Genomic DNA, 26,830 nt, shown 5'->3' with positions numbered 1-26,830 from the left:
AAACACTCGGGAAGTGCCGTTTCCGGCCATCTGTGGGTTTGAAAAAACCCAAAATTTTCTTGTACGCTCCGCGCCAACCGATGGTGGCGCTCCGCTTAGATAGTCTCCACACATTAGCCCCCCCCCCCCAATAATTTTTCCGTTCCGCCGCGCCTGTTTGAGCTTGTAACTCTGGTTTATATTATGGGGTTTTAATGTATTTAGTTTTATAATTTGAAATTTATTTTGCCTGTCTGTTTTATTTAATGTGCTATTAATAATTTAATATATATCTTAGTTTGTGTTTTTAATTTGATGAATTTCTGGTTTTGCTTTTTAATTTTTGCTGTAATGGCCGTCCATACGTTACAGTCATTTCCGAATGCCGACTTCGCATTTCCCGGTCGCTTCAAAATCTTGCAAGGTCGGTAAGTCAAAATGTGACCAAATGAAAATCTCAGTATTGGGAACCAAACACCGAAGGGCTTTCCCGTTTGCAAGGCGTACTCTACTACCGTAATGGCTGAAGGATTCGCTCCACTCAAGACTGAGCACTCAGAAGAAATTAAAATGTTTGCAGTCAAAGTGGAACCAGGATCACCTTCGCACAATTTCACTGGTAACGGTTCCACGAAACAATTCCTATGCAATAGGCTAGGCCTATTAAACTGCCCGGTCGAAGCACTAACAGTAACACTGCTGCTTTGAAAATGCTAGCAACAATTCTCGCAAATACTTAATACAAAAGGTGGTGGCTAAACTGCAGAATACCCCGCTACTTTAAAATATTTTTATAGATAGGCTACAAGGTACGCAGTGGAAACATATTTATAGATAGCCTACGCGGTACGCAGACCTTCATAGAAAATGTATAAACTTAAATTAAAACCTTTCCTTAAAGTGTAAACCCAATAGTTGATGTTTCGTTCTTTATACTTCGAAAATATAATGTTTTTTGCTCAAATTTCATTCGCATGTTGATCAGTTCTCCCAACAATTGGTCCACAGTGATCGTAACTTTACTACGTACCGCGTAGCCATCAATTAATTTTTTTTAGATCAACCACGTACTGCTTTGCCATTTATTAAACATATTATACTTCCATTGTGTACAATTAAAACAGTCACAACGTACCGCGTACCACATGATTTACATTAACCATGATTTCACTACTGTACTGTACGTACCGCATAGCCATCAATACAAAATTTACATTTCAAACACGTACCACGTAGCCATTTATAAAACATGTCATATTCCCTCGTGTGCGATAATAACAGTCACGACGTACCACGTAGCTATCCAAAAAAATAATAAGTTCCACGTACCAGGAACCACGTAGCCAAATCAAAAGCCACTTGAAATCTATTCGGACCACGTAGGCAAATACTTTTAAATTACCCCACCAGAAAATACTCTAAGTACCACGTACCACGTAGCCAAATCTAAGACATATTAAAATAAACTACATCAGGAATCATTTGAAATCCGATATTTCTAAAACGCCCTCAATTAAAGCAAAGGACTTAAAATCCGTACAATTATAACGCGAAGAGAAATGATTAAGTCCAGCTAAATGGACTGTACTAGAACATTTCCAAAAAAATTCTAAGTACAAAATAACTCTCACGCCCTCTATGTAACTTACGACTGCGTACCGTGTATCTTGTTTTCACCAAAATGGATATCAGAAAAACCACGGGGTATTCTGCAGCTACTCATTTCAAACTTATATACACATTGGAGTTCCACATAAATTTTAGTTACTTTAACTGTTGTAACGTTTGCTTTCTTATCTTTATCATTGGAACTCTTCTTACTAAGTTAGTAAGTACTGCAGGCTTCTAATTCTATATCTCAATTGACCATTAACTCATCTTTAATATCTGTTCACCCATCCATCCCTCTACTCCACTCTCCCCATTTGACTCATCAATCCTCTATTCATCCATCCACCTTACAGTACTTCACAGCTAACCAATCTCTCTAGTTTTTACTCATTCATACTAGACCTACTCTGCACTCCTTAGCCATCCATTCACTCTCTTTTTTCTGTTCCTACTGTCCATCCATCCTACATTGATCAACTGATCATTCCTGCTGATCTATGTACTCTACACTGAAGAAATCTCCCAGCTGGCAGACTTCATTTGATTCCTAGGCAGAGGGAAAAGAAGTACGGTATACAATGATGATGTGTGCATGTAAATGTGTGTGATGCTTTGGCTTGTAAACATAAGTCAATGTTGCAAGAAGATTATAATTTGTATGAAAACTGGTATGTGAATCCACCTTAGTGGGTAAAAGAACTTAATAGGTTTCTGTAAAGGACAAATGACATTTGAGGTCAACAGAGGTGAAATTTTGAAAATTTATAACAACGTACAGTAATTCTATAAGTAAAGACTGGGTGAAGTGTGTATGTACTGTACTGTATATACCTGTTGTACTCCACCTCAAGGAGTAGAAGAATCCTATTGTTAATTGTGCCGTTCAAACTTTATTTGAGGTCAAAATGGTCAAAAGCAATACTTGTGTGAAGAACATAGACTGTAAACTGATCAAACTAATTGAGAACAGGAACTGTATCACTTCCTTCAAAGGTCAAGAGTGGTCAACCTCTGGAATGTCTTTGTTTTTTATTTAGATTTCCGGAATCAATCACCTGGCAAACATCTTTCTTTAAAACTCTCTCATCATTTATATTTTCAGGATCTGGAGGAATTCATGTTGCAAATGTTGACCATTCAATCAACCAAGCTCATGAAGTTAAAAAAGAGGAGAGTGACTGTGAAGATTATTTATCAATCAAAGTGAAGGTAGAATTAAACTACGGAGAACCATTATCTGAGGATTCAGGAGATGCAGCTGTTCCTTGTCATAAGCGAGAGAAACCTAACCAATGCAGCTATTGCAACAAAAGTTTTGATTGTTCCAGCGATTGGAAGACTCATGAAAGGATGCATACAGGAGAGAAACCATATCATTGTAATTATTGTGACAAAGCATTTGCTAAATCTGGCACATTGAAGAAACATGAAAGGAAACACACTGGAGAGAAACGTAATGGTTCTAACTATCGTATCAAAGCATTCCCCAGATCTTCACAGATGAAGGACCATGAAGGAGAGAAACCATATCAATGCAGCTATTGTGATAAAACGTTTTCTCAATCTGGACAGTTGAAGAGACATGAAAGAACACATACTAGAGAGAAACCTTATCAATGTAGCCATTGTAACAAAACATTTGCTCACCAGTCTGAGTTGAAGAGACATGAAAGGACACATACTGGAGAGAAACCTTATCAATGTAGTTTTTGCAACAAAACGTTCGCTCTATCATATCAGTTGAAGAGACATGAAAGAACACATACAGGAGAGAAACCTCATCATTGTAACTATTGTAGCAAAATGTTTGCTCAACCATCTCAGGTGAAGAGACATGAAAGGACACACACTGGAGAGAAACCTTATCAATGTAGTTATTGCAACAAAATGTTTGCTCTATCAAGTCATTTGAAGAGACATGAAAGGACACACACTAGAGAGAAACATTACAAATGTAGTTATTGCCACAAAATGTTTGTTGACCCAGGCAAATTGAACAAACATGAACGGACACACACTGGAGAGAATTGTAGTGTTTGCAACAAAATGTATGCTTCTACTAGCAGTTTGAATAGACATCAGAGAACACATACAGGAGAGAAACCATATCAATGTAGCTATTGTAAGAAAACGTTTTCTCAATCTGTACAGTTGAAGAGTCATGAAAGGACACATACAAGAGAGAAACCTTATCAATGTAACTATTGTAACCGAACCTTTTCTCAATCTGGACAGTTGAGGAAACATGAAAGAACCCATACAGGAGAGAAACCTTATCAATGTAGTTATTGCAAGAAAATGTTTGCTGAGTCTAGCAATTTGAAGACACATGAAAAAAGACATACAGGAGAGAAGCCTTATCAATGTAGCTTTTGTAAGAAAAAGTTTGCTCAACTTTATCATAGGAAGAGACATGAAAGAACACACAAAGGAGAGAAAGATAACTTATTAGTTATTGGTAAAAAATGTTGAGTTATTCTGGCTGTTATGGAGTGAAGAAACATGAAAGAACACATACAGACTGCTAGGTCTGGAACTTGAGATAACTCATACTTAACCCAGAGAGATTTCACCTGTATCATTGTAGTTATATAACACAGGAAGCCCAATGTTGAAAGTTAAAGAACTATGCAAGGAAACGTACAGGAGATACCCTTATCATTCTTGATGTTTGCTAAGACTGACAATGCCAAGCCACATGAACAACAGAAAACAGGAGAGATACAAAATTTATGCAGCTAAATGTTTGCTAAGGTTGGGAATGTAAAAAAGGGCATAAAAAAGTCAGAGATATAAATGCCTTGTCACTGTATGTTTGCAGAAATATTAAAACTTCATAGAACTTCATACAGAGAAGACATACCATTTTAAGTTTTTAAGCAGGTGTTCAAAAGTTCTTTGCTGACATAAGAATTTGAAAAGAATGTTATATGGAAATGCTTTAGGAGGAAAACCTTATCCTTTAGAATAAAAATATCAAGGATGGGGAGAAATGGAGAAACATCCTGTGAGTACCTGTGAGTAATTGGTCAAGTATGTACAGCTGATGTCATGATGTTATAGTGGTTGAGCATTACATCTTCATTCAAAAGTAAAGCATGATTGGGTATGAAATGCTTGTTAACTTGTCTGAATATATCCCAACTAATACTCAGTTGTGAAGAATGCCTTTGATGTTACATACATTTTTTATGTTTTTATGTTACATACATTTTTTATTTGTTAAAATTTTATATAGTTGGTCCAAATTCGCATTGTTTCAGATAGTGTATGTTGATTGTTAAATGAATGATGCATTTAATACATTTTCTATCACAACAAGTGAATGTTAGTTTCATTGATTTTTAAACCCTATCTACTGTAGCCTAAATCACTCATAATCAGTATTTTTTTTAAAAAATTGTGATCTCATGTTGTACCAGGGTTGGTGATTGTTTTGATTAAATTGTTAAAAAAATATCAAACTCAATTTTTTTTTAAATTTTGTTATTGTTTTTGGTGGATGGTACATGTGATTGGGGTTCAGCAGAGTTTACGCTCTGGAAATTTTAAACATGGCATCATAAGATCATATGCAGTATCATCAGTTGTCACATTGGCATATGACTTTTGCATCGGAGTAACTCTTCTTGAAGGTCAAACGTCATTTGGGGTCATCAGAGCCTTCAGAGGTCAAATTGTGATAACCTTATAAACATATCTCAATATTGGAATCTTGGTTAGGTCTCACACTTGGTGCAGCGGTATGTGACCAAGAAATAAGGACACAAACAATGACTTGAATAAAGCAGTATATAAGAGCTTCATCTGGCTAGATAACTACTACTGTACTACTACTGTAGTACAGTGAGTGTGTCAGGGGAGAGTAAGCTTGAGAGAACTGTGCTAAGCTCGGCTCCTACAGGTTGAATCACACTGAATACAATTTGATAAAGTTACATCTTGATCTTACGTAGCCTACTCTTGACAATGGATTACAGTGGATGGGACAGGAAGTTACCCTGCCCACATATTTACCTTTCTAGTAAAGAGAGGTTCAGCTATTAATTATAAAATGACCACACTATGACATCAGTGGCAATGATATCATACAGAAGGTTACTTGATTGGTAGATCTAATATTACGGTAGGTACACAGACAGGTGCTGGGCTTCTGTTGTAGAGAGTTACTGTGGGAGGTTAAAGTGTAAGTGATCTATTGGGACTTAGAGGTTGGCAAAGTGTGTTGTTATGTTTATCGTTGGCTTGTAAATAGAAACTATTAGTAATCTTTCTGGAAAGTGTAGGAGGACTTCCTGTCTATGCTCCTAGCTAAGAAATTGTAAGGGTGAACCAAGGGGATGGGGAGATAATGGTAAAATGCTCTCTGTTATACATTGATATAAGAAACCTATTCATTTTGGTGGAGGTTAAAGGTCACTTGAAGTCACCAAACATTATTTCACTCCCCCTTTCACCTCTCTCTCTAAACTAATGCACCTGACGGTCCTATCCAAACATAATATCGCAAGGAAGATTGGATAGTTTGAATATTTGGTTTGTACTTGTACCACATTGAGTACAAGAAGCCTGATATTATGGGTGGAGGTCAATGGTAGTTTGATTTCACCAGGGGTCAAATTGTGATACCTTGTTAACACAATATTTCAACAAGGACAGATGTCATATTTAGTATGATGATGTATCACATGTAAAACGTTGAAGCCTGTTGTTGAGGTCAATGGTCATACTGTATCAGGACATCCTGTGTCATTGTAAATTTATTGTTTGTCACATTACACTTTTTTTTCCAGTGGATTACTAAGATCAAGTATGTTGTACATCCTCACTATACATTATGCCTGGTTCATGAAGAAACCTGTCCATGTTACATCATCAGGCGCGTAGCCAAGGGGGGGGGGGGCGAAGGGGGCAGCCGCCCCCCCCCCCTTGAGCATATTTTTTACAAAATTTTTCAAGGTTTTTATGATATCGCTAGTATTTTCAAAAGAGAAAATGCTAAGATGCAACTAACAAGGCATGGGAAGTGCCATTTCCGGTGATCTGGGAGGCATTTACAGCCAAAATTTTCTCGTACGCTTCGCGCCAATCATGGTGGCGCTACGCTTAGATAGTTTGCAATGCCGAATCTACAGTTTCGCCCCTCCCTTGGCAAATTCCTGGCTACGCGCCTGTACATCATCGATACCACAATGCGTTTTTGCATTTTGGTTGTTTTGGCAGTAATGGCCGCCCATGAGTTGCAGGCATTGTCACAACTTCATAACCTAGGTAAATGTGACCCCATATATATCTCCGTTTCGGGAAACCAAAACACGCCAAAGCGATTTCCTAGTGAAAAAATGTAAGCCTGTTCTACTACGCTAATACGTAGGTGAAGGATTCGTTCGACTCAATACTGAGCACTGACCAGAGGATATCAAAATGTTTGCAGTCACAGTGGCGCCAGAATCACCTTCGCCCGATGTTACTGGTAACGGTTCCACGAAAATAAATTCCCATTTACCTAGGCTATATTGTAGCATGGTGGGCTCATAATTGACGCACTTAAGGATTTCATCAACGAGATCTATCAAGGGTTCTGTGCTTATGCACCGTACAATTGAGCAGAATTTGACCACAAAATGTCTGCCATGTCAAGTTCTTTCATACCCCTAAATTGACACATTCAATGTAAAGCTAACTGTAGTGTAGGCCTTAGTATACATCCATTGACTTTAGATGCTGTTTGCTATGCTCTGAGCCTCTAAGCTCAGACTGGTCAGGTTCCAGAGAGCAGTGTATTCATATTGAGGTAATGATGGTTATTTTTAGGGAGTAAGATTTCCAAATGACCAAAAAATGTGCAAAACTGGTGGGTGGGTGTTAAAAGCTTAAAAAATACCACAATTTGGTCAGCAAATAGCTGAAATGGATTCAAACTCATAAAATATGTTATTCTGTTGACTGCAAAAAGTTTAGGTGGCCTACTGTATCATTGCTAGTATTGTAGTAATAATTGAAGGTGCGTCAATTACGGGGGTGCGTCAATTATGAAGCCTTTACTATACTTGTAGGCTAGTATGATTATGAAATTCAAATTACCCGATCGAACCAGGGTATTAAGTTAAGTGCTCAGATTTTTTAAGCAGCATTGGTGGCACGAATTTCCAGCAAGTATCTTTTTCGGTTGAGGTGCATTCGTGTTGAAGAAAACGTAGGTGTCCAAAGGAAAATCTCATAGTAAAATATAAAGACCTCGCGAAGAGTTTGCTATGGTAGCTGTGATGATACAGACGTGTAAAAGTGTTTAATACTAATTAATGACTAATATGTTACTCGAATAATATTAAAATAAATTGTCCTAGGCCTTTATGTTGTATAATTTGCGTAAACTTTCCTGAGGACAGTGTTTGCATTAGGACACTGGATTGGGGGATTCATGCAGTTTATTAAAAATCTAACATATTTTCTCTTGGGGTAATTTCCTGCAACATTTTAAGGTACATCCTGCAACTTGCACCATTACATAGTTAATAAACTTGCCAATACGTAACAAGCTGGATATTGCTGAGGGTTGTTGTCTTTTGTAAGGAGTAATGTACAGTATATAATTGGTCAAATCAGTGCGGTGCTGCGGTGTGTGTATTTTTGGTCACAATAGCTGAACTTGCCCATGTGTACTGCATTGTGTGTACTACATGTGCAGTGAATCTAGGTATTGGCATGTATGTAAGTAGGCTACTTCTAACTAATAACAGATGGATTATCTCCCATCACCCCAAAAAAATTGTTCTGAAATTCCCCCCTCCCCCCCCCCGAGATTTTGAAAAGGCTCTCCAAAACTAAATTGACTGGGGCAACTGCCCACTTTTTAAAACATCCTAGCGCTACTTAAAACTGCTGCCATTAAAAAGGCTTGCAATAACTCCCGCTACCTGTGGTAAAACACTGACTATCGCTGGTGTTTATTAATCTAGAGCGAAAAAACACAAGTAACGTTTATAAGTTTCTGTAGAGGTCAATTAACACTTGAGGTCAGCAAAAGTCAAAATCTGAAAACCTTATAACTATGTGTGTATAATTCTATAAGTGAAGATTGGATGAAGTGAATAATTGTTGTAAATGGATCCACCTCCTGGAGTAGCAGCGAAATCAAATTGTTTATGGTGTTGTTCAAATCTTATTTGAGGTCAAAATGTATGGTCAAAGCCAAAAGCAAAACTTGGGTGTGCTGATCAACGTAATTGAGTACAGAAATCGAATTTCTTTCTTTGAAGGTCAAGAGAGGTCAACCTCTGTAATTTTTTTAAGCAAGATTGGTCAAAAAGTAAATTCATCCATCTCCTCTATGTACTCATTTAATTAATTCTGATTACTTTGTGCTTCTCATCCATCCACTATCTGCATATTGCCCTCTTCATTTTTCCACACTCTCTCTACTCTGTTCATATCTTCCATCAATTCTTCTTTAGTTTATCAGATAATCCATTTGCTCTCTGGACTGTAGACTTCAGGAATCAATCAGCTGGCATACACCTTTCTTTAATTTTGTCTCACCGTTTATATTTTCAGGATCTGGAGAGATGCATTTTGCAAATATTGACCATTCAATTAAGCAAGCTCATCAACTGGTTGTTAAAAAAGAGGAGAGTGACTGTGCAGAACAAGGGGAGAGCTACACGTTTCATTTATCAGTCAAAGTGAAGAATGAATTTAACAATGGAGAAACATTATCTGAGGATTCGGAACATGTAGGTGTTTATTATCATAAGCCAGAGAAACCTAACCAATGCAGCTATTGCAATAAAAGTTTTGATCGTTCCAGCGATTGGAAGACTCATGAAAGGACGCATACAGGAGAGAAACCATATCATTGTAATTATTGTGACAAAGCATTTGCTAAATCTGGCACATTGAAGAAACATGAAAGGACACACACTGGAGAGAAACCTTATCATTGTAAATATTGCAACAAAATGTTTGCTGTATCTTATCATTTGACGATACATGAAAGAACACATACAGGAGAGAAACCTTACTGTTGTAGCTTTTGCAACAAAATGTTTTCTTGTTCTGGAGGTTTGAAGAAACATGAAAGAACACATACAGGAGAGAAGCCATATCAATGTAGCTATTGTAACCAAAAGTTTTCTCATTCTGGCAATTTGAAGACACATGAAAGAAAACATACAGGAGAGAAACCTTTTCAATGTACTTATTGCAACCAAGTGTTTGTTGACTCTGGCAAATTGAACAAACATGAAAGGACACACACTGGAGAGAAACCTTATCAATGTACCTATTGCCAAAAAGTGTTTGCTCGACCTTATCATTTGAAGACACACGAAAGAACACATACAGGAGAGAAACCTTATCAATGTAGCTATTGCAAGAAAATGTTTGCTTTCTCTAGCAATTTGAAGGACCACGAAAGAAGACATACAGGGGAGAAGCCATATCAATGTAGCTATTGCAACAAAATGTGTGCTCAATCTGGACAGTTGAAGATACATGAAAGAACACATACAGGAGAGAAACCTTATCAGTGCAGTTATTGTCCCAAAATGTTTACTCGATCAACCTATATGAAGGACCATGAAAGATCACATACAGGAGAGAAACCTGACAATTGTAGCTAATGTAAAGAACCATTTGCATGGTCTTTATCATTGTAACTATTATAACAAAGCATTCCTCAGATCTTCATACTTGAAGACACATGAAAGAACACATACAGGAAAGAAACCTTATCAATGTAGCTGTCATAACAAAAAGTTTGCTGATTCTAAAAATTTGAAGACACATAAAAGAACACATACAGGAGAGAAGTCATATCAATGTAGCTGTTGTACACCAAAGATTTGCTCAATCTGGCAGTTAAAAGAAACATGAAAAGAGACACTATGAGAGAAAGATAACTTATAATTGTAGTTATTGGTACAAAATGTTGATTTATTCTGACGGTTATGGAGTGAAGAAACATGAAAAAACACAATAACAAATACAGTACAGTCTTTTCTTTTTTTTTAAAGTTTTTTTCCATTTTTTTTTCATCTCATTTATTCAAAAGTATCATAACATATGGTACACACTTGTTTAAATTATTATTACAATTACAATTTTTACATTATTTACAACTCTGATTACTCCATTGTTATGTCAGCTCAATGTTACAAAGGAACTATTTACATAATGAGAAAAATGTTTCCGAACTGAGTATTTTCCCCCCTCGCTTCTTTTATAAATATATGTGAACATATAAATACAAGTACTGTACACATACATAAATACATAGATATACACATATATGTACATTCATACCTAAATATATATACATTCAAATATATGTATATATACATGCATACACAAATATTAATATGTTACATATTATTATACTAATTATTATTATTATTTTTATGATTATTTTTATTATAATTATTAAATGTTTATAATTTTTATTATTATTATTATTATTATAACTATTAGTATTATTAAATAACATAGGTTATACATATACAATATACAATTATAATAAAATAATAAGCAAAATGTAACTTGTGTTAAACAGATATTCTAAAAGTGGTCATATTAGTAGCATATCTAGCATATTTGTTATTAATGAGTAACCACTTTATAACTTTAAGTGTATAGCATCATGTGAAAGAAGATATGTACTGACATCGCGATTTGGGTCATGTAAGTCTTTTTTTTTTTTACCTCATCCATATTATATTTGTATCTTTCTCATTAAAGCAAGTACATTACATGTCTTGTATATCGTAGAGATACATAGGTAGGTTTCCATATATAATTGTGGAATCATATGTAAAATATCAGTTCCCTAGTATTGCGGGGATATGATTAAACAGATCTTTCAACATACTGAATCTTGTCTTCGCTTTCTTTGTACAACCATTTTTCGAATTTATACAAGAATACAGTACAGTCTGCTAGGTCTGGAACTTGAGAGAACACTAGTTAAAGTCTCAATGTGTGTTTGCCAAATTTAAACATTGACCTTTCCACCTTACTGCGCCAAAAGCCAGGAATTGGGTAACATTAGTGGACGGTACCAGTACATATAGGTTACAGTACATTTGTGTAATGATCATGTTGATTTGGACGGTCGCAGTGATTTTACAGAAAATAAATTTCCTTCGACTGTGACAGCTTTTCTGAATTAAACCCACCTGGTCAGAGTGCATTTAGTATAATAAACATTGAATCTGCTTCGAAAATTTGTTTTTCCGAAATTACCAGCTATTAAACACGTATTCAGACTTTAAATAACAAATATAGTCTTGAATGTTAAAGGACTGTGCAAGGACACTTACAGGAGAAAACCTTTCCATTCTGGATGTTTGTTAAGACTGCCAGTGCCAACACACATGAAAAACAGATATCAAGAGAGATACATTATGAATGGAGCTAGATGTTTGCTAAAGCTGGAAATTTTACATGGACATGTCAGAGAAATAAATGCCTTGTAACTGAGTTTTCCCAGAAATGTTTAACTTCATAGAACTACATACAGAGAAGATTTACATTTTGAAAGTCTTAAAGCAGGTATTCAAAAGTACTTTGCTGACATAAGAAATCGAAAGGAATGTTATATGGAAATGATTTAGGAGGAAAACCTTATCCTAATTAAAAATATCAAGGATGGGGAGAATTGGAGAAACATCCTCTGAGTATCTGGAACATACAAGTGTTGGTATGCATGTTGTGTGCATCAAAGGTGACAAAGTTGACAAACTGTATGGAATCTGCTCTCCTTCACATCATTTCCTCTAAACAATGCTTTGTGATTGGTCAGGTATGTACAGCTGGGTGGTATTATAGTCATTGTAACATCTTCATTCAAAAGTCAAGAAGGATTGCGCGAAAGAAATATTTGTTTAATTTGTGTGAATATGCTCCCAATTAATACACTCAGTTGTGAAAAAGCCCTCTATGTTACATAAAGTTTTTTAGTTTTGATGATAACCATGGGGTCTACCCGATGTTCCCGGGGTTCAATGTTCCCAGGGTTCGATATTCCCCGTTTTCGTGTTATTTCAATGGCTGACGATGAATACGAGGTTCGTTGTTCCCAGGGTTCGATGTTCCCAAGGTTCGTTGTTCCCAGGGTTCGATGTTCCCAGAAATACCGATGTTCCCAGGGTTCGATGTTCCCAAGGTTCGATGTTCCCAGGGTTCTATGTTCCCAGGCTTCGATGTTCCCAGGGTTCGTTGTTCCCAGGGTTCGATGTTCCCAAGGTTCGTTGTTCCCAGGGTTCGATGTTCCCAGAAATATCGATGTTCCCAGGGTTCGATGTTCCCAAGGTTCGATGTTCCCAGGGTTCTATGTTCCCAGGCTTCGATGTTCCCAGGGTTCTATGTTCCCAGGGTTCTATGTTCCCAAGGTTCGATGTTCCCAGGGTTCTATGTTCCCAGGGTTCGATGTTCCCAGGGTTCGATGTTCCCAGGGTTCTATGTTCCCAAGGTTCGATGTTCCCAGGGTTCTATGTTCCCAGGGTTCGATGTTCCCAGGGTTCGATGTTCCCAGGGTCCAATGTTCCCAGGGTCCGATGTTCCCAGGGCTCGATGTTCCCATGGTCTGAGCCTGTCCCCGAGCACGGTTGGGCAGCACCAAAGCGGACCCTCTTAATTCTCGGCCTCGTGGAACTATGGACTCTCAGGTCAACACTTCTGTGCGGCTCTTACTGAACAACGTCCCTTCGGGTGATTTTTGAAAAAAAAGGGACATCAAACCCTAGGAACATCGAACCCTGGGAACATCGGACCCTGGGAACATCGGACCCTGGGAACATCGGACCCTGGGAACAAAGAACCTTGGGAACAATGGACCCTGGGAACATCGAACCCTGGGAACATTGACATAGCCCCATAATCATAACCTTTGCATTCATGTTGGCGTTTGGTGTATGTTATGTGTGTGTATGCGCGTGTGTGTGTGTGAGTGCATTTATGATGCCCAGCTTGTAAACATGATATCGCAAGAAGGGAAGGTCAGACCAATTTCATATGTGGTGTGTAGAAGTACCACATTGAGTACAAGAAGCCTATTTTTTTTGGTGGAGGTCAAAGGTCATTAGGTCTCACCTTGGGTCAAATTGGGAAAACTTTGTAAACACGATATCTCAAGAAGGAAAGCTTAGGAGGACCTCATATTTGATGTGTAAAAGTACCACATTGAGTACAAGAAGACTATTGTTTTCGGTCGAAGTCAAAGGTCATTTGGGGTCACCAGGGGTCAAGTTATGAAAACCTTTCAAACACGATATCTCAAGATCAGAAGCAAGGGCAGACTTTATATTTGTTTTTGAGAAGTACCACATTGAGTACAAGAAGCCTATTTTTTTTGGTGGAGGTCAAGTGTTTTTGGGGTCATCAGGGGTCAAGTTGTGGAAACCTCGTTAACACCATATCTCAAGAAGGGAATTATGGGCAGACCTCATATTTAGTGTGTAGAGGTACCACATTAAGTGAAATCGAAGTCAAAGGTCATTTGGGGTCACCAGGGGTCAAGTTGTGAAAACCTTTCAAACACGATATCTCAAGATCAGAAGCAAGGGCAGACTTTATATTTGTTTTTTATAAGTACCACATTGAGTAAAAAAAGTCTATTGTTTTTGGTGGAGGTCAAGTTTTTTTGGGGTCATCAGGGGTCAAGTTGTGGAAACCTCGTTAACACCATATCTCAAGAAGGGAATTATGGGCAGACCTCATATTTAGTGTGTAGAGGTACCACATTAAGTGAAATCGCTATACACATTGCTAAAAAAATTTTCCGGCTGTTACGGATACCAGACGGGTAATGGCTCTCGGGTACCCGGTTCCAATTTTTGGACCTGTGTAAACACTAGTTATTATGTTTATTGTTGGCTTGTAAATTGAAACTATTAGTAATCTTTCTAGGAAGTGTAATGTAGGAGGACTACCTGTCTATGCTCCTAGCTATTAGATTGTAAAGGTGATCCAAGGGGAAGGGGAGATCATGGTAAAATGCTCTCTGTTTTACACTGAGTAAAAGTAATCTATTGATATTGGTGGAGGTTAAAGGTCATATGAAGACACCAGACATTAACTCCACTCCCCTCTTATCTGTCTCTCTACACTAACGCACCTATCTAAACATAATATCGCAAGAGAAGATTGGATAATTCACATATTTGATATGTAATTGTACCACATGTAGTACAAGAAGCCTGTTGTTGTGGTCAATGGTCATTTCAGGACATCCTGTGCCATTGTGTATGTATTGTTTGTCACATAACACTATTTTCCATCATATTACCTAGATCAAGTATGGTGTACACCCTCGCTATACATTACGTCATATTCATGAAGAAAACTGTTCGTGTTTACATCATCGAAACCACAATGCGTTTTTGCATTTTGATTGTTTTGGCAGGAATGGCAGCCCATACGCAATCATTGGCCTCACAATTTCATAACGTCTGTAATATGTGAACACATATATTTCTCAGTTTCAGGAAACCCAAAAAACGCCAAAGCGATTTCCTAGTGCCAAGATATAAGCCTGTTCTACTACAATAATACGTAGGTGAAGGATTCGTTCGACTCAATACTGAGCACTGACCAGAGGAAATCAAAATGTTTGGAGTCAAAGTGGAACGAGAATCACCTTCGCCCGATTTCACTGGTAACGGTTCCACGAAAATAAATTCCCATGCACCTACAGTAGGAGTAGGATATAGTAATTAGTGTAGGCTAGTATGATTATGAAATTTCCCGATCGAACTAGGGTATTAAGTTAAGTGCTCAGATTTTTTAAGCAGCAATGTTGGCAAGGATTTCGGCCTTCCAGCAAGTATCTTTATCGGTTGAGGTGCATGCGATTTGAAGAATTAACTTGCCCTCTCTTCTCTGATGTCCCTTGCTACAGGTGCAAACAAAGGTACAGATGAATTCGTAGGGAAACGTAGGTGTACAAAGGAAAATCTTATAGATAAACATAAAGACCTCGCTAAGAGTTTGCTGTGGTAGATGTGATAATACAGCCTTGTGAAAACTGACTAGACAATCGATTCCACTGGCTATCACTTAGAGTAGACCACGGAAGAAGTGTAATAATGGTTAAAGTCTGCAAAGAATGTAATTCAATGAAAACATAGTGTGTGTAATCCATCATAGTAGAACTGGTATAACTAGAACTTTACAAGGCTTTCCCGGCACTACTACAAGCTGGCCAAACCACATGGGCTTTGCATAATGCTATTGTATATATTTGAGTCTATGTGCAAAATACAATAGATACAGTAGGTCAGAATACACCACTTATTAATACAGTTAATTACTAATATGTCGCTCTAAGCATACTATAATAAAATTTCCTAAATGTTGTATAATTTGGGTAGAAACTTTCCTAAACACCTGTTTGCATTAGGACACTCGATTGGGGGTTTCCCGCAATTTATCAAGAGAGTACTGCAAAAATATTCTCTCTTGGGGTAATTTCCTGCAACATTTTTAGGTACAGTACTGATTTCGCTTAACTCCCGTTGAAAAAAAAATCAACGATCGATAACAAAAGTTGAAAATCGTTGAAAATCGATTAAAAACGAATAATTTCGTTGACAAGATTTAGACTACTGCGGGCACGGTTGTCAACAAAGTTTCAACGAAATTTCCACGAAAGTTATCGCGATCAAAAACCGCCAAGGCAATTCTAGACATATCAAGGTTGTGACTTGCGTTGAATCCTTAGTGTAACTACAGCCGTTTTCAGACTCTACCAGAAGTTGCCGAGGAATATTACAAACGTTGCAAAAGTTTGATTGTATATAAGACAGAGTTAGTTCTGTACTAGGTGTTTGAAAAAATGATTTGGCTAGGATAATAAAAACTAGTCTTGGTCGATCGTAACAAGCACATTCTACGACTGTTATAGGCTAGTATTTAACTAGGATAAGTTTAAGTTAACTCACCAAGGAACGCAGTGTCAGAAAAACAAGGAAAAAAATATCAACAATGAAACAGTACTTTCGTAGCTGGATATCAAAGAGATCTTTATTCCCAATAAATTCCTGTGTTACTTGACGTACTACAGTACCGTTTACTACAGAACCGCACTCTCAAACTTTTCTGCATTCCGACCAAAAAACCTCCCCCGGCTGCAATGCACGCAAAAAAAAACACAAAAAAAAATATTATTTTCCCCCTAACCCGTTGCTGTAAGTTGCCCGCGAATGCAGTGGACTGCCCTGGTAATTAAGGTCGCAGCCTGGGTCTGGGCCACCTATAGTATGCTGCTTACATGTGCATTCCCTACCCTGGATATCCCCACCACCAAACTTTCTTGAGAGGCTTAGTCCAATCATAAACCTGGCTTTGTCAAATTCACGCCTACCATATGTTAATTAGCATAGTATTTTATCTTCGTGGGGGTTTAGCACTGCAGAACCTTTGGCTGGCTGCCTCTAGAAGCAAACATTATTTTACCCCCCTACTGTTCGTAATGGAATGGATGTTACCTGTTACTAAGTTAATTGAAACCCAAATATTCATTCATATATATATAAGTAGAACAATCCAGCAGGGATAGAAAGTTTATCTTGAATGAACCAATCAGAAGTCGTGCTATTAATAAAACTTGAAAACACCTGGCCAGCAAGAGAGTTGCAAACAATTGTTTCCATGACTACTAAGAAAATAAAGCAGTGACTTGGGGCCCACGTTGGGTAGATTTCTGTGGAAAATGAATATATTTTCATTGCTTATTTGAGTATTGTATATTGAGAAGAGTTGATCAAACATTACTGGGGAGGGCTTTCAACTGGCCTGACGGCTTTCAACTGGCCTGACGGCATGTAAATTTAATTTAATGAGAAGGGGGAGTTTTTATGAGTCTCCCGGTATGCGTCACATGAGAAGTAAATGTTTTGTTTTTCGGTTTTATCATCGTTTTTCAAGTGGAACAACTCATAAAATCATATCAAATGAAAATAATATATATTTGAATATCCTTCTCTAGTTTTACTAATCAGGAATGTTTGATAAGGCATGCAATGCATCGTTCGAAAATGTAATTTTAAAGTAGAATTGAAAATGAACGACATAAAACAATATCTGTGAAGCGTGTGGAGCACAACTTTGAATATTCGTTGTGAAAGAAAACATAATGAACGATGTTTACTGCGTAAATAAATTTCGCGGAACTGGTATAGAGAAATTACGTACTGCAGCTTACGTCAGAGAAGCTCATAAATGACACAGGTGGATAGAGCGCATCAAAATTCGGTTTAGGAAATCCCTATACAGCCGACAAAAGTCGATGTCTCCTTCCGTTTTCGAGTTATAAGCGATTTTGTGTTTTTGCGATATGGCTTTCAGTATATTTTCATTGAATAAGGTCGTTTTTTTGTGTGTGTGTTTAAATAAGGGTGTGACCTGACAGATATTTCGCTAACCGTTTCACCGTATCGCCTGCCGGTCGGTTAAACGTTTAAACGCCGTTTCCCGATCGCGGCTTTTTCGACTCGACTCGACCGTCACTCGACTTTTAATCAAAATAGGACGTTATGAGTACAATAATTAAGGTTTTCTTTTCCAGCAGGTAGCAATTCAGGCAGCAAGACAACGATCAGTGTATGTTAATTACTAATTAGGCCCAATAATATTGCGAACCTTTCGTGTAATAATAATTGTCTAACACACATGATCAGTATTCATGGTCTTCAGAAGTTCAGATCACTGAATTTATATAACTCCGCCTTCGGCAACATCGTAACTTTTGAAGAAAAAAAAAACAATATACTTGTCTATCACAAGATTTTAAACAAAAACTCGCCTAAATTAGCAAACTTACCCACCTTTCCTACTTACTCATTAAAAGTCATGTTAAGAAAACAAATTACGCACGCACGTGTTCTGCGATGGGTTGTAAAAATCAAGTTCAAACTGGTTTTAGCAGCCTCTGATTTCATTTTCTTTCTCTTGTGTCACATACATGATACAGTATCTTACATTTGATATGAAAGTAACTTCAACAACAGCTTCCCAAAATTTGTGTCGCAATATGTTAAGATTTAACCACGCTGCGCAGTACCATTCATAATTTGCCTATTACACTAAAATTTACACTCGGCGTCCAGATGGCGGGAGAATTTAACATCATGTTCAATGTGTTGTGTCGTTCCCATGGTGCGATGAACTTGGGCAAGTTGCCAAGTTCGAATGTCAATGACCTACTTATGTTCTGTGACCAATGTCAGTGGGAATTATGTGTGTAAAAACTCGGGTTTTTCAATGTGTTATATATATAGAAGTTTTAACGTAAGCGGAGCGAATTTTAGGGCGGCTCGTTGATTGTGAGGAAGCACTTATCTAAGCATCAATATTTGTGAAGAATATCGTAAGTTTTTCGTATTCATTCATTTCCATTTATGTTTGCCGCAATCCCGCCCGCAATGCATGCACAGCATAATACCATGTGTGAAAAAAATGGCTGTACACGTGCGGACCTGAGAGAGCAAACTGGCCATGTGTTGTTAATGTTATAACGGTACTTTCTGGAACGACCATTTGCGTCTTTTGGGGTTAATATATTTTCACACGGGATTTCACCATGCCATTGATCGATGTACACGGGTGATATGTCGCAAATATAAACTGAGAAAACGAATTGACGACAGTCATGAGCTCATGACTATTGACCTACTACTTTAGTTATATTGAACACATTATTCATGCCTAAAACATCGTTTTTCTGTTTTTTATAGATAGTTTGCAGAACATTACTAAGTTCTTTACATATTTTTGAATAATTTTCATGTTTAAAATGTAAACAAAATAGAAAAAATAAAAAGAGAAAACGCCTTTTTGAAAAATGGAAGCGTCCTCGCAGAATGGGCGGGGCATCTTTATTTTGCTTCAAGTAACATGTTTTCGCTCGGAAACAAAGTTTCATACTTCAACTCTCATAAAAACCAAATTTACATCTCTTAAAAATAACTATTTTTAGTAATCTGCAAGTAAACCAAGTTTATATGTCCATTCATTGTTATTTAAATGGTTAAACAGAACTTCAACTTATCTGGAAGGGTGCCTCGTGGTACATAGCTTGTACTGCAGCCCTCTATTAGACCTGGCCAAGTTAAGACTTATGTCACTGTGTTTGGGGTTCACAGTAAGAAAACGTCCCCCGCCAGTTTAGCTACATGAATTTATGTGCATTACTACTCATAAAAGCCTGAGAATGCTCTTGTAAATATTCCCTCTTTCAAACGACTGTACCAAAGTCTAATTGATACTGATAAACGAAGTTACGCGTTTTCCGACGATTCGCGTAACCACATATTGACCTTCTATTTCGTTTACAAAAGAATTTCAACGCATCGTTGAAAATTCCACGAAGGAAATGACTGAGATAACCAATCGTTAAAATTCGGGGAATTTCGATAAAAATCGGGGAATTTCGATTAAAAAAACGTAGAAATCCGATTATTTTTCTTTCAACGAATTTTAACGGGAGTTAAGCGAAATCAGTACTGTACATCTGCAACTTGCACCATAACATAGTTGATTAACATGCCAATACGTAACAAGCCGGATATTGCTGAGGGTTGTTGACTTTTGTAAGGAGTAATGTACAGTAATTGGTCAAATCTGTGCGGTGTGTGTATTGGTCACAATAGTTGACCATGTGTACTGTATTGTGCTTAAACTACATGTGCAGTGAATCTAGGTACTGGCATGTATGTAAGTAGGCTACTTCTAACTAATAACAGATGGATTATCTCCCATCACTCCCAAAAAATTGTTCTGATATCCTCCCCCCCCCAGATTTTTAAAAGGCTCTCCAAAAATAAATTGACTGGGGCTACTGCCCACTTTTTAAAACATCCTAGCGCTACTTAACACTGCTGCCATTAAAAAGGCTTGCAATAACTCCCGCTACCTGTGGTAAAACACTGACTATCGCTGGTGTTTATTAATGTATCTAGAGAGAAAAAACACAAGTAACGTTTATAGGTTTCTGTAGAGTTCAAATAACATTTGAGGTCAACAAAGGTCAAAGTCTGAAAACCTTATAACTACGTGTTTGTAATTCTATAAGTGAAGATTGGATGAAGTGTATAATTGGTATATGTGGATCCATCTCAGGGAGTAGCAGCAGAATCCAACTGCTTTTGGTGCAGTTCAAATCTTATCTGAGTTAAAAATGTACTGTATGGTCAAAGCTTAAAGCAAAACCTGGGAAGAAGAACAGCCGGTATGCTGATCAACGAAAGTACAGAAATCGAAATTCTTTCTTTGAAGGTCAAGAGAGGTCAACCTCTAATATTTTTAAGCAAGATTGGTCAAAAAGTAAATTCATCCATCTCCTCTATGTACTCATTTAATTAATTCTGATTACTTTGTGCTTCTCATCCATCAATTCTCTCTGCATATTGCTCTCTTCATCTTTCCACGCTCTCTCTACTCTGTTCATATTGTTCATCAATTCTTCTTTAGTTTGTCAGATAATCCATTTGCTCTCTGGACTGTAGACTTCAGGAATCAATCAGCTGGCATACATCTTTCTTTAATTCTGTCTCACCGTTTATATTTTCAGGATCTGGAGAGATGCATTTTGCTAATATTGACCATTCAATTCAGCAAGCCCATCAACTGGATGTTAAAAAAGAGGAGAGTGACTGTGAAGAAGAAGGGGAGAGCTGCACATTTCATTTATCAATCAAAGTGAAGGATGAGTTAAACAATGGAGAAACATTATCTGAGAGTTCAGGACATGGAGGTGTTCATTATCATAAGCCAGAGAGACCTAACCAATGCAGCTATTGCAACAAAAGTTTTGATCGTTCCAGCGATTGGAAGACTCATGAAAGGACACATACAGGAGAGAAACCATATCATTGTAATTATTGTGACAAAGCATTTGCTAGATCTGGCACATTGAAGACACATGAAAGGAAACACACTGGAGAGAAACCATATCATTGTAAATATTGCAACAAAATGTTTGCTGAATCTGGCACATTGAAGGACCACGAAAGAAGACATACAGGGGAGAAGCCATATCAATGTAGCTATTGCAACAAAATGTTTGTTCAATCTAGACATTTGGAGAAACATGAAAGGACTCATACAGGAGAGAAACCATATCATTGTAATTATTGTGACAAAGCATTTGCTAAATCTTGCACATTGAAGAAACATGAATGGAATCATACAGGAGAGAAACCATATCATTGTAATTATTGTGACAAAGCATTTGCTAGATCTGGCACATTGAACAAACATGAAAGGACACACTCTGGAGAGAAACCATATCATTGTAATTATTGTGACAAAGCATTTGCTACGTCTGGCACATTGAAGGCACATGAAAGGACACACACTGGAGAGAAACCATATCATTGTAATTATTGTGACAAAGCATTTGCTGAATCTGGCACATTGAAGGACCACGAAAGAAGACATACAGGGGAGAAGCCATATCAATGTAGCTATTGCAATAAAATGTTTGCTCGATCTGGATATTTGAAGAAACATGAAAGGACTCATACAGGAGAGAAACCATATCATTGTAATTATTGTGACAAAGCATTTGTTACATCTTGCACATTGAAGAAACATGAAAGGACACACACTGGAGAGAAACCTTATCATTGTAAATATTGCAACAATATGTTTGCTCTATCATATGTTTTGAAGACACATGAAAGAACACATACAGGAGAGAAACCTTACTGTTGTAGCTTTTGCAAGAAAATGTTTGCTTGTTCTGGAGGTTTGAAGAAACATGAAAGGACTCACACTGGAGAAAAACCTTATCATTGTAGCTATTGCCAAAAAGTGTTTGCTCTACCTAATAATTTAAAAATCCACGAAAGAACACATACAGGAGAGAAACCTTACCACTGTAGCTATTGCAACAAAATGTTTGCTACGTCTGGCAATTTGAAGAACCACGAAAGAACACATACAGGAGAGAAACCTTACCATTGTAGCTCTTGCAAGAAAATGTTTGCCAGGGCTAGCAATTTGAAGGACCACGAAAGAACACATACAGGGGAGAAGCCATATCAATGTAGCTATTGCAACAAAATGTTTGCTCAATCTGGACATTTGAAGGTACATGAAAGCACACATACAGGAGAGAAACCTTATCGATGTAGCTATTGCAACAAAATGTTTGCTGGATCTGGACATTTGAAGATACATGAAAGAACACATACAGGAGAGAAACCTTATCAGTGCAGTTATTGTCCCAAAATGTTTACTCGATCAACCTATATGAAGGACCATGAAAGATCACATACAGAAGAGAAACCTGACAATTGTAGCTGATGTAAAGAACCATTTGCATGGTCTTTATCATTGGCACTTTATCATTGTAACTATTATAACAAAGCATTCCTCAGATCTTCATACTTGAAGACACATGAAAGAACACTTACTGGAGAAAAACCTTATCAATGTAGCTGTCATAACAAAAAGTTTGCTGATTCTAAAAATTTGAAGACTCATAAAAGAACATATACTGTACAGAAGAGCAACCATATCAATGTAGCTGTTGTAACCAGAGTTTTCTCAATCTGGCAATTTAAAGAAACATGAAAGAAGACACAAAGGAGAGAAAGATAACTTATTATTGTAGTTATTGGTACAAAATGTTGATTTATTCCAGTGGCGTAGGAAGGTACTTTTGAGTGGGGGGGCTGAAGACTGATGGTCGGCCTGGGGGAGGGGTCTAAGGGGAGGGGGTGTCCCCCTCCCCTTTGGAATTTTTTGCATTTCCAGGTAGCCTCAGATGCAATTTGGTGCAATATAGCACACTTCAACACCCACTCCATTTTGTAAACTTAATTTTGTATTTTCACCAGGCCTTAGATGCAATTTGGTGCTCCAAATGAGATTTTTTTTCTCATTTGGAAATGAAAAAGGGGTTTTCTGACTTGCGAAGCGGGGGGGCGGAATGATACTTCCGCCCCTCCACATTTTTCACTGGGGGGCTGGCGCCCCCCAGCCCCCCCCCCGGTTCCTACGCCCTTGATTTATTCTGACGGTTATGGAGTGAAGAAACATGAAAGAACACAATAACACATACAGTCTGCTAGGTCTGGACATAGGCGTACAAGGCGGGGGGCAGGGGGGCAGACTGCCCCCCCCCAAATTTCCAGAGGACAAGAAATTCGGGCAAAAGGCTTGAAAAATTCGGGCAGCCAAAGAGGAGGAAAAAATATATATATATATATTTTTTTTTTCTCCTCTTTGGCTGCCCGAATTTGTCAGGACTTTTGCCCGAATTTCTTGTCCTCTGGAAATATATATATATATATACATAAATATGCAGTACTTAGCTTGCCCGAATCTTTTTCAAATATTTGCCCGAGAATTCCATGATTTTCTTTATTTACCATCATGATGCCCGAATATTTACGTGTAACACCACCGTAAGCACAGTTCATCTGGGCTACCACGCTTTTTGCACGATCAATTTTTTCTAACTAGTCAATTGTATACCTGGACCAAGGGCGGCGGAACCGGGGGGCACAGGGGGCAGGTTAAAACTGTGCCTTTTTTCTACATAAAAATTGAGGTGCCTCAAGTTAGCAAGAGGCCAGGGAACCAGAATGAACACTCGGGAAGGGCCGTTTCCGGCCATCTGAGGGGTTGGTAAAACCAAAAATTTTCTAGTACGCTACGCGCCAACCGATGGTGGCGCTCCGCTCAGATAGTCGTGCATACAACTTTGCAAATCCTGACTAAGCCCGTGACTTTTAATGAATTTCTGTAGGGCAAACTCAAAGCTATTTCGAATGGGAAGAAATTATGATTCCTACATTAGCAACTAGCATGATTTCACCACATTTTGTCTCAAAGGAAAACTTGTTCCTTGTTTCCCAATTTGCGCATTCGATATTGCAGTTCTAGTATGCATATTTTCCTTTGGGGGGGGGGGGGGGCGTTGATGGAGTGATGTGTTTACACAAATAAGATAATACAATAAGAGTTATAAAGGGTACTAAATATAAGGCATGCATCAGTCCAATCGAATTTCTGCAAAGTGCCCTTTAATGTCGGTGCCCCCCCCCCCAGATTAAAAGTGCTTCCGCCGCCCTTGACCTGGACATCCTCAACATGAGTGTATATAAGAAACATTTTCTTTTTCATGGATGGTGGGGGGAGTGCCTAGAAGTACAGGTTTATCGTATTCTTTGTTACATTTTATACTTTTTTGTGAGACAAATTGCAGTCTCACCCGACGTAGCGACATTATCCCGCCAACGTGTCGTTGAACAATGTATGCAGGTGCGTATCCAGGGGGGCGTTGGGGGCGCGCGCCCCCCTGGTAAGGAAAAGAGGAGAGAAAAAAAAGAGAAGAAAAAAGGGAAAAGGAGGGGAAAAAAGAAAAGGAGGAGAGGAAGGAAGGGAAAAGAAAAAGAAAAAAGAGAGGAAAAGGAGAAAAGGAGGGAGTAGAAGATAGCCAAGACCTCGGGAAGAGAAAGATCCCTATTATATACACAGGGTAGCCAGTGACAGATCAAGGATTACGGATGGGGTGTGCGCCTCACCCTGCCCCTTACCCCGACAACTCCATTTTTGACGTTTCCGTTTTTACTCTCTCACTAATGTACTTGAACTCGACCGAGTCGTCGGGGAACATAACGCATTTCGGGAAGGGGCGACCGCCCCCCCCACCCCCCCCACCCCCGAGCAAATGTTCTTTATGACATCGCTAGTAATTTCAAAATAGACAATGCTTAGATGCAACTTACAAGGCCTGGGAAGTGTCATTTCCAGCGATCTGGGAGGCATTTTCGGCCAAAATTTTTCTTGTACGCTTCGCGCCAACTCATATAGTTTGCCTACAGGCTTCGCCCTCCCTTGGCAATTACTCGCTACACGCCTGTTCGGATTTGTAAAGCAAAGAGCAGATGTAACATCATATCAATGAGCATTGAAATGCATGTTCCACGATGAACAGCCTCAAAAACTGTCAATGTGTGTAGTCAAAGGCGTAGGAGCCAGATTGGATTTGGGGGCTGTAATGACTTGCCCGAAAAAAAAAGCCAAAATTTTTCGCGCGCGATGCGCGCATTCAACATGTCGATGCCAATATCATATAGGCAAGATCGGTCATTACATTGTATGGCATCGTGTACCTTATGGTCCGTCAAAGTTGCACAGTATACCGCCGGATGCTAATGTAAACAACCAAATGTCTTATGTAGATGGAGAAAAAGCGTACAGATCCATTTATGTCAAAACTCTCTTTTACAGTAGTAATGTCGGCCAAGCTTAGAACTTTATTTAAATTACCAAGGAGATCATTTTAAGCTATTCATTGCTATTTATTTTTCTTTCAGTAGGTGCCCGAAAAAAATTGGGGGGAGGGCTGCAGCCCCCGCCTCCTACGGGACCTACGTCTATGAGTGAAGTGTTCGCTTTCGATATACCTGATATCGGAAATACCTGCTATTTTTCTGTTCCTTCAACCAAGTTTTGTAAAAGCCATTATAAGAGGTTGCAATATTTCTACACCAATAAATTAACTGTGTCGGAATTTTCCAAAATTTCCTCACCAACATTCTTCATCATACTTTCCTCTACTCGTTCAATTTTGACCTGTCTGTTAGGGGTTCAAGGAGGTTTTTCTATATTGTTTGTCTATAGATTGAATTTTGTGCAACATTATGGGTATGTTTGAAGTGATTTTATTCACGAGAAAAGTGAATTTTCAAATTCTCAACAAGTAATGGGCTTAAAACCTTCAAAAGTGGGGCTTTCGGATATTGTGGGCCGTGACGTAGAATAACCTACAAAAGCAATCATCCATAGGACATGCAATCAGGTCGAACATGATGTGTGACTGGTGACAATCTTCAAAAAGGTTATGGATGGAAAAAACTTTGGGGAAATACTTGGTTCTCAGGCAAAAGTGTACATCTGGTTGCTCATTTTCAAGCCCGAGAAGTGCCATTTCCGGTGATCTGGGGGGTATCAAAACCAGAAATTTTCTTGTACGCTCCGCGCCAGCCGATGGTGGCGCTCAGCTTAGATAGTAATTCGCGCCCCCCGGATTAGAAAATCCTGGATACGCGCCTGATATGTTTTTCTGGAGGTAGCTGAGTACTGTGTTAAAATGATAAATAAGGTAACTAAAAAGGAGCTTAAAAAATATACTGTCCCATTTTTCCCCTTCAAAGTGATTTTACCATTTTTTCTTCTTCTAATTTACCAAATTTTTGGGGAAGTGTAAATTTCTAAAACGTTAAATTAT

At 38.2% G+C, this 26,830-nt stretch overlaps 1 protein-coding gene across 1 annotated transcript; it reads left to right on the top strand.

Moving 5' to 3' along the window:
* The first annotated feature begins 197 nt into the window (after positions 1–197).
* On the top strand, positions 198–23,248 carry LOC139972166 (uncharacterized). Its single transcript, XM_071979161.1, has 6 exons — positions 198–598; positions 2,693–4,057; positions 6,814–6,861; positions 9,145–10,203; positions 15,485–15,496; positions 21,155–23,248. Exons 1-6 carry the CDS (start codon positions 499–501, stop codon positions 22,891–22,893), a joined length of 4,323 nt encoding a protein of 1,440 aa, XP_071835262.1. The 5' UTR covers positions 198–498; the 3' UTR covers positions 22,894–23,248.
* The last annotated feature ends 3,582 nt before the right edge of the window (positions 23,249–26,830 follow it).

This window comes from Apostichopus japonicus, chromosome 1 (genome assembly GCF_037975245.1).
Source record: "Apostichopus japonicus isolate 1M-3 chromosome 1, ASM3797524v1, whole genome shotgun sequence".
In the NCBI taxonomy this organism is placed as follows: Eukaryota; Metazoa; Echinodermata; class Holothuroidea; order Aspidochirotida; family Stichopodidae; genus Apostichopus; species Apostichopus japonicus.
Note: the sequence above shows the minus strand (reverse complement) of the source record. Positions and strands in the feature narration are given on the sequence as shown.

What these genes read in the sequence shown, in the direction of transcription:
- LOC139972166 (XM_071979161.1), top strand. Translation starts at nt 499, where the DNA reads ATGGCTGAAGGATTCGCTCCACTCAAGACTGAGCACTCAGAAGAAATT. An exon ending in ACCTTCGCACAATTTCACTG is followed by an intron (nt 599 to 2,692) that starts GTAACGGTTCCA and finishes TTATATTTTCAG; the next exon opens with GATCTGGAGGAATTCATGTT. An exon ending in ATTAGTTATTGGTAAAAAAT is followed by an intron (nt 4,058 to 6,813) that starts GTTGAGTTATTC and finishes TTGTTTTGGCAG; the next exon opens with TAATGGCCGCCCATGAGTTG.